The sequence below is a fragment of the Microcebus murinus genome, chromosome 7 (assembly GCF_040939455.1).
Source record: "Microcebus murinus isolate Inina chromosome 7, M.murinus_Inina_mat1.0, whole genome shotgun sequence".
Lineage (NCBI taxonomy): Eukaryota > Metazoa > Chordata > Mammalia > Primates > Cheirogaleidae > Microcebus > Microcebus murinus.
In genome coordinates, this window is record NC_134110.1 from 3,750,730 (window position 1) to 3,759,316 (window position 8,587).

General features: G+C 49.9%; 1 protein-coding gene across 1 annotated transcript; it reads left to right on the forward strand.

Annotated features, from left to right (window-relative positions):
- The first annotated feature begins 1,264 nt into the window (after positions 1 to 1,264).
- Positions 1,265 to 4,795, forward strand: RPS17 (ribosomal protein S17). The gene is made up of 5 exons (XM_012763247.2): positions 1,265 to 1,422; positions 1,680 to 1,831; positions 2,448 to 2,553; positions 3,097 to 3,162; positions 4,669 to 4,795. The coding sequence occupies exons 1-5, from the start codon at positions 1,420 to 1,422 to the stop codon at positions 4,747 to 4,749; spliced, it is 408 nt and encodes a 135-aa protein (XP_012618701.1). The 5' UTR covers positions 1,265 to 1,419; the 3' UTR covers positions 4,750 to 4,795.
- The last annotated feature ends 3,792 nt before the right edge of the window (positions 4,796 to 8,587 follow it).

Below are 8,587 nucleotides of genomic sequence, written 5' to 3' on the forward strand. Positions count from 1 at the left end.
CCTTTCTGAGAGAGAGTAATTTGCTTTTTGCTATTCATCAGGGAGCCCTATCACCTGGACTCTCTCACAGTCCCCAGGATTTGTCACAGGGTCTGCTGCTGACTTTTTTTGGTGTAGCGGACCTGGGCCCAGCTGTTTGGACTGATGTTTGGGGAGACTCCAATTTAGTCTAAAGAGGAGGAAACCCTGCACACTGAATCATCCCTTCCTTACATGTTGAGGTGCAAGAAATCACTTTGTGCAGGGTAGGGGATTCCCCTCGCCCCAAGGGTGAGCTGCCTAAGCTTTTATCCTGGCCTGCAGCAGCTTGCTTGGCAGTTTGCTGGGGAAGTAAGCTTCTGCAACTCTGAGGAGATGCTGACCCTTTCTTTTAGTCCCCTCTTGCTCTGCTATTCTAGAGATAAGGCTTCCCTTCTCTCTCTCCTTGTCCAGGTGCTTTCAGAGTGAGGACTTCCTGTTCTTCACTTGAAAGAGCCTGACTGGAGTGGTCAGGGCAGTTGGCCAGGACGAGGCACAGCCTTTGGCAGCCCGACTTTAAGTCAGGCGGGTGCCTAGGACTCCCGTCAGCCCAGGGACCAGAGGGAGCCGGCCGGCCCTATGCTGACGAGGCCAGTGGGGGCAGCCTGCACTGGCGGCTTCAGTAGGGCCTGGTTTGGGGGTCCGTATGGTAGGAACAGCCGGAGACAGTGGAAGGAGAAGGCGCCTTCACTTGGGAGTTCTGCAATTGAACTGGGCCCTTTATTCATTTCAATATTTGAGGGTTTCCTTTGTGCTAAGCACTGGATTTCAGCCAAACAGACCAGTAGTCCTTGCTGTCATGGAGCTCACCCCTAGGTGAGAAAACTAAGGCAAGGCAAGTGACAAGTCCGAGACACTATTAAGAGCGTTAAAGGGATAGCGACGGAGCTATTTTATAAGTTGGAAGGAAAGCCCCTCTCTTAAGGCGACTTTTGAGCAAAGACCCGGAAGAAATGAGATAAACCGCTCCCCTACGCACCTGTCTCCGCCAGGTCGGTAACAAGTCTCTGATCACGGACTGGGAGGGTGCCGCCATCCCCCGCCTCCCACGGCCCTGGATCTCCTGCCTGCCTTAGTCTTCCCGAGCCTGCCCTTCTGTCCCGGGCGTGCAAGGACGAAATGCACCGCCTTAGTACCAAGCACATCAAACCGGCGATCCAGTGACTGGTTAGAGGCCAGAGAACCCCGCCCAAGACGACGAAGCCCGGAGCCTCAGCCTCGGGGCCGGACAGACGTTCGCCCGGGGCGCCGCCTGCACTTCCGCCCCGCTCCGCCAGGGGCCGCTGTGGGGCTCTCAAGCGAGCCCCGTGCGTTCCTGGCTGGGCGGAAGCGACTTTCTGGCTGCGCTTTATAGGCCTCTCTTGTGCTTCCTGTTTCCTCTTTTACTGAGGACCCGCCAACATGGTAGGTGTTTTGATCCAGGGCCTCTATCTTCCTCCATCGGCCTCCATCCGCCGCTTGCCGTGGCCTCCCCAGCCCGCAAGGGGAGGTGTTGGCCGGGCGGGCGCGAGCCCTGTCAGGCTGGGGCGCAGCAGGCCGCTGGCCTCCGCGCCGACCCGGCGCCCCGCTCTGCCCGGTCCGTCCCTCCTCCCGCCTCAGCCCGGCTTGCGAGCCCAGGAGCTAGCGCTGGCTCGCGGTGACCCTGTCCTCTCCATCCTCAGGGCCGCGTTCGCACCAAAACCGTGAAGAAGGCGGCCCGGGTCATCATCGAGAAGTATTACACGCGTCTGGGAAATGACTTCCACACGAACAAGCGCGTGTGCGAGGAGATCGCCATTATTCCCAGCAAGAAGCTCCGCAACAAGATAGCAGGGTGAGTTGAGGCCCGCGGCTCGGTCTCTTCCGACTCGCGAGGAGACTTTGTGCCGTGGCGGTATTGTTGGCACGAGCCCCTGCTGCTCCGAAGGAAAGCTGGGGATTTGCGTTCGCATGGCTTCCTAGTGGGGTGACTGGTACATGACTGGCGGTGACACTTGGCCGAAAGGTAGCCACCGTTTATGCCTGTTGCTTTTGGGTGTCACTTTTGATAAATGTTTTTCTCTGTTGCAATTACTGCAAAAGATTAGTAAGAGTATAGCTGGGACGACTTTATGCACAGTAAAGGCCAACAGGTTAAGTGCTAAATTTTGTGAATTTGAACTTGGAGGAAAGAAAACGAAGGCTGCGAGAGCAGTGAAAGCTTTGCAAGGGGGTAGCCTTGAAGGAGAGTTTGAATAGAGTGACAGGCCAAAAGGACAGGAATGAGTGCTCAGTTAAGTGGAGCTCTGTGTGCAGAAGTTCTGCCTGTGCAGGAGGGCCTAGGATGGTGAGTCCTCTCTTCTCACTGTGGAAAAGAGCCGAAACTGATATTTATGCATCCACATGTTCTGGGTACCAGTGGGAGTTGATGTGTGTTCTCGCTGTTCTCCTTGGGCCTGTGTACTTTGTAGCTACGTCACACATCTGATGAAGCGGATTCAGAGAGGCCCGGTGAGAGGTATCTCCATCAAGCTGCAGGAGGAGGAGAGAGAGAGGAGAGATAACTATGTTCCAGAGGTAAACTTTCTGGGTCTTGGGGCCTCTTGCTCATCATTCTCAATGATAAAGCAGTGGGTTCCTGCGGCCACTTTGAGGCTCTTGTCTTCCAGAGGGACCTCAGCTGAATCTGAGGTCGTCTTTTATCCACACACCCCTTCACCAGCTCTAGGTCCCTATAATTCAACTACCTGTTTGTTAGCCTCAATTCTGCTCTCTTGGGCCTGTTAAATAAGTCCATTCCATTTTTCACGATAGCCTTTCGTGACGTTTGATAACTGCTGTTATGCCTTCTTGTTTATTTGCTCTAATGTAGTATTCCCTAAGCCTAGTCTTGACCTAGTCTTTAGGTTTTCTGAACACTGAATAGACAAATAATGGGGACATGAGACGATAAAACCAGGGAACAGGTCATTGGGGCCTTTGTTACTGTAGCAGACTGTTCACCTTGTGAGATCCTATTCCACTCCACCCTCTGTTTTTCTGCCTGTTTACTTAAGAATCTGAAGCAGAAGTGAGAGAGCTCATTGATTGATAATTTGGGCCTGTCTCTTCTCCTTTCAGGTCTCAGCTCTGGATCAGGAGATCATTGAAGTAGATCCTGACACTAAGGAGATGCTGAAACTTTTGGTAAGTGTCTGCTGGATTCCTAAAGTGGGCCATCTTTGGTCAGGAACCATCAGGAGTTTGCTGTTCATTTTGATAAGCTAACTTTTTACATAGCTAGTAAATAGCAGAATTGGGAATCCCATCTACACATCTCACTGCTAAATTAGACTGCTTTCAGAACGGGGGTAGCTGGTTATTAAGAGTTGTATGTGTTGAGTTTGCTGCACAAGATCGTAATTCCCAAACCTAGTGGCCGCCTCTGGCTTTCTCTCTTGGTTCTATGGTTGGCTTGCATTGCCCCCTTTGTTTCAACCCTGGCTCTCTTCATTCTGCCTGCTTTCCCTTGGAGAATTCATTGCATATAGACATAAGAGTCCAAATGCAAACCACTCAGAAAAGAGCTGTGGTCTCATTTCCACATAACATGGAGGCAGTATTTAGATTGTTCACGGGTATCAATACACTTTGATGTGTTTCTCTTATGTGGCTTATCTTAGTCCTGTTACATGAAATTTGATGAAATTAACATAGGCTTCAAAGTCCAGCATGCTGTTGGTGATTTTGAGCAACTTCCCATTTTTCCCTTTTTTATGGTCATTAAATGTTTAGGATGTTCAGAAAGATGATAAAGAACAAAATGAACTCCATGTACCTTCCACGTAGCTTCAGAACATCCGGATAGCTAACACCTACTATGATTCTTTTCCTCCTGAAATAACCACTGTCCTGAATGCAGCTTTTTAATTTGAACTGTAAAATAGGTTTCTGTTCAAATAGGACGTTAAGTTCTAGGTACACAGTGGGCCCTTCAGCTTTTCGTCCCACTCACTAGCCTGAGCCCGCTTGGGCAGGCCCAGCTCTTGTCCTCCGCTCTGCCTGGCGCCTGTGTGCTTGGGCCCTTCACAGGTGTCAGCTGGGTTAGCGATAGCTCTGCTCTGGAAAGGGAGAGGCACTGTATGTTCTCAAAGGGGCAGACTTGTCATAGGGTACATTTGGTAATGTCCAGGCACATTGTTAGTTGTCACAGCTAGTGGGGATCATCCTGGCTGACAACTGGGTAGAGGCTAGGAATTGTGCTAAGCTTTATACACTGCACAGGATACCCCCTGTGCAGAACACAGAATGTCCAGCCCAGAATGTGGATAGTGCCAAGATGGAGAAGCCCTGCTTCAGAGCTCTATGACGGGGCTCTGAGAACAAGGAGAAAAACAGCTTGGCAGGATGGGGGAAAGTCAGAGGGCGGCATGAGTGGGGTGCCATGTGGTCAGCTGTGTGTTGAGGAAAGGTCACCACCACCTGTGAGAAAGTGGGAGGTGTGTAAGGCCCTGGTGGCTGACAGCTGGAGTGACAGGTCCTTCAGATCTCTGCCAGGTGCCTTTGAGAGGAAGAAGCCCTGTTTCTGCTGCGTCCCTCCGGCCTCACCCCCGCAGGTGGAGGCTAGCAAGCACAGCCCGGCAGTGGCACTGGGGCTCTGACCACAGACCTCACCGATATGCTGCTCACACAGAATCCATTTTGTTGTTCCAGGACTTTGGCAGTCTGTCCAACCTGCAGGTCACTCAGCCTACAGTTGGGATGAATTTCAAAACACCACGTGGAGCCGTTTGAATCTTCTCTATGCTGTAATATTTTAATAAACTCGAGACTCACAGCCTTACCTGTGTCATCTGTGCGGTTGGTGTGGGTGGAGCTGGGGCAGCAGTTCTATCTCAAGGGGACAAGTGAGCTGACTGGCTCTCCTGGCAGTTGCCCGGGGTTTAGAAGATCTGCCTTGTGTGGTCCATGGGGAGGGGGCTCAGCTGAGTTCAGTAGAGGAGCAAAGGCCTTGCCCGGGGAGCTGGATGCCAGCACGGAGGACAGTCTGGGCATGGGTTCGGAGAGATCCCAGAGTGTGAGCCCAGAAGCTGATCTGCTGCCACCTCCACCTCGGGTTTGCTGGCGTCTTTGCTCTTCAGCCTCTGGTGGCTGCACACACTTTGGGCCAACAGGCCTACCTTGCCAGGGTAGCAGCAGGGTGATTGTGTGGGGCTTGGGCTTCGCCAGTGGGAGGTGGGGTGGGTGGTGTCTTTCTATCTGTCCAGTGTTGAGCCTAGTTCTTAGGGCACAGGAAGGAGATTGTCAGTGAATGGAGTGGACGTGTGTGAGGATCCATGCTGGAGCATTTCCGCCATTTACAGCGGGAGGCAGAGCTCACTTGCTGTAGCCTGGTGGGTTGGCCGGGGTTCAGGCTGTGGGGTCACTGGCAGGGGCTGGGCCAGGCGGGTGCCTGATCTTGAGTGTGAGGAAAGGTCGGGGCTCCGAGTCAGTTCAGTTGTGGGCCCAGGTGGAGCCATGTCTGAGAATTTTAAGCTTTAAGATGCAAGAATAGTACAAGGAGCTCCCAAGTACTCAACCCACATTTACTGGTTGCTCATATCTTGTCCCAATTGCTTTGGTTTATCATATTCTCTTCCCCATATATATATGAACACATTTTTTTTCTGATTCATTTCCCAGTAAGTTGGAGATGTGCCCATTTACCCTCAAGTGTGTCAGTGTCTTATAAGAATGAAAACTTTTTTTTTAAGTAACCATAGTAAAGTGATCAAAATCAGGAAATTCAGTATTGTAATGATACCACATAACTTACAGCCTGTGATCACATTTTGCCAACTACCCCAGCGACATCCCTCGTGGCTGGCTGTCTTCCCTGCCCCAGCTTCGCTTATGCATCTAGTTTTCGTGTCCCTTCAGCCTCCTTTTGTTACTTTGAGGTCAAAATTGGAAAAGTATTGGCCAGTTTTGTAGAAAGTCCTAACATTTGGGCTTGTTTGATGTTTCCTTCCACTTAGATTTAATGTGCCTTTTTCAGCAGGAACACCAAAGAAGCCGTTCTGTGTTCTTGGCAGGGCAAAGAGGCGCGGAATTTCAGCTCCTCACACTCTTTAAGATCACTTTGAGCCCTTGGCTGAAAGTGTTGGTCAGGCTTCTCCACTGCAAACTTCGCCTTTGTAATTAGTAAATTGTGAGGAGATATTTGGAAGCGAAATGTCCTGTTCCTCGTGCTGTTTTCGCCCACTAGCTTTAGCGTCTGCTGGAGATGCTCTGGCTCCGGCGGTCCTGCATGTTTACCCGTGTTAGTATTCTGTAAGGAAACTTGCTCCCTCGTTGATTCTCAGCAAACTTTTGTTTACAGTTTTTGGTGTGGTCAGGCATTCTCAGCAAATACTCTTGGCTTCTAAATACAGCTCTGCATAAAGAAACTTCTCCCCAACCCTCTCCCCTAGGTCTTTGGTGTCAGTGGTGAGGAAAGGATTGGGCTTTTTATGTGGGGGGGGGGGAGTTAGAGCTGGATCAAGAAAGTCACTATAATGAAACCAGTAAGTGGGCAGTTTGCTGTGATGCTTTCCACACTGTTCCGCTGGGAGGCAGTGTCACCATTGTTTTCATCCTGCTGTCATCTTGCTGGCCCACCCACCTCTAGGACCTGAGGCGCTAGGTAAGTTTTAGGTGAGCGGTGGAGAGGGTTGGGGGCAGAAGGAAGAGGACAGGCATGCACTGGAGCTGTGAGAAGCAGCTGTTGCCCGTGGCCAGCTGGCCTGAGTAAGTAATCCTCGTGCTTGTTAGAGCTACCTGTGAACCTCTCTAAAGGCAGGAGGCCAGGCCCCACCCCTGCCCCCAGGGGAACTGATTTGTGCTCCCCCGTAGCGCAGCCAAATGGGTGTTCCCACAGAGCTCTCCAGGCCAGTGGACCGGGTTTGCCCTCCGTGCTGTCTCTCCTGGATTCTTTTTTTTTTTTTTTTTGAGACAGAGTCTCGCTTTGTTGCCCAGGCTAGAGTGAGTACATGGCGTCAGCCTCGCTCACAGCAACCTCAAACTCCTGGGCTCAAGCAATCCTCCTGCCTCAGCCTCCTGAGTAGCTGGGACTACAGGCATGCGCCACCATGCCCGGCTAAATTTTTTTCTATATATATTAGTTGGCCAATTAATTTCTTTCTATTTATAGTAGAGACGGGGGTCTTGCTCTTGCTCAGGCTGGTTTCGAACTCCTGACCTTGAGCAATCCGCCCGCCTCAGCCTCCCAGAGTGCTAGGATTACAGGCGTGAGCCACCTTGCGCCTGGCGTTTCCTGGATTCTTGTGGTCGAGTATTTTATCTCTTGGTATTTAGACCGGACGGTCTTGTGCCTTCTGTGTCAGGAATACAACGCTCAGCGAAGGTTTGAAAGTGCTCCCAGAAACTTGGAGGTAAGTTTTTTTTTCTATATGTTTGTTTGTTATTTTCAACAAACTAAAGTAACTCATGAAAATAGAAATAAAATGAACACGTTAAAGGTTTTTTTTTTTTTTTAACTCAATGAGGTAACAGTGATGTTATAATCAGTTCAAAGAAGCCAAAGAACGACAAATTTATTTGGAGTAAAGGAATGTTGAACTTGCAAATGGACACAAAACTGGCTTCTGCAATAAGGAAAAGTCAACTGAAACCTCTGTCCCTAACCATTTTATTTCTGTTTCTCTAGACAAGAGTTTTTTTGCATGCTCTTGGGTGCCTGCAACTTTGTAAAAAGAGCTAGGAAGGTGATGAAAGGTTCAGAGCTGCTACAGAATCCAAATCAGAACCCAGCTGATTGCGCTTAACCACAAAATTCCTCCGTATCTGTAAATCCATAATTATTCCCTGCATTGCCAATGTCGTCAAGATTTTCAGTTTGATTAGTGTGTAACGCCAGTAGTTTTCTCTTGTGGTTAGGAAAACGCCACATCTGTTTTTATGTCTCATTTTTAACGTTAAGTTTTCTTTCTTTTCTGAATTAAACTTGTCATGTGTTTGACTGTTTCATAGTTTCAAAGAACCAGCACTTGCAGTTCTCTCGTTTTCTTTCTCTCCCTCCCTTGCTTCCCATCTCCCTTCCTCTCTACCTGGGTTTGCTCTTTTTCTCATTAGAACATGTGAGGAACGCGAATGGCGCTCGCTTTTTCCTGGTCAGCTGCAGGGTCTGGCAGACTGTGGCCCTTGCGTGTGAGCTGTGAATTGGGAATGGCTTTTACATTTCCGAATGTTTAAAAAATGAAGGAAATTCAAATTTCAGTGTCCATAAAATTGTATTGAAGCCCAGCCACGCTCATGTGCGTGCATGCTGTGCATGGCTGTTTCATGCCACAGTGGCTGAAATGGTGTGGCACTGCTTTGCGCTACCAGTTGCAGCGACACACGCGAATACCATGCCTATGACCATCTCGTGACTCTTTAAAAAGATGGTTAACGCATACTTATGTGAATAAAAGAAGAAACCTGGGCTTCAGATGTCACGCTTTTGTGTGAGTGGCTCATTTGTTAGCCAGGCAGGAAAAGCCACTGACCAGTGCTGGGTTAGTTTCTCTGGAAGAAATATGTCCAGAGAAATAAACTCGTTTAAGACTCAGCCACTGGGGAAGGGTCGCCTGAGGGGTCGAGAACGTTGGGG

Excerpts from the sequence above, each read along its gene's own strand:
- RPS17 (XM_012763247.2), top strand. Across the intron at positions 2,554-3,096 it reads GAGATAACTATGTTCCAGAG|GTCTCAGCTCTGGATCAGGA; the intron begins GTAAACTTTCTG and ends TTCTCCTTTCAG. Across the intron at positions 3,163-4,668 it reads AGGAGATGCTGAAACTTTTG|GACTTTGGCAGTCTGTCCAA; the intron begins GTAAGTGTCTGC and ends TTGTTGTTCCAG.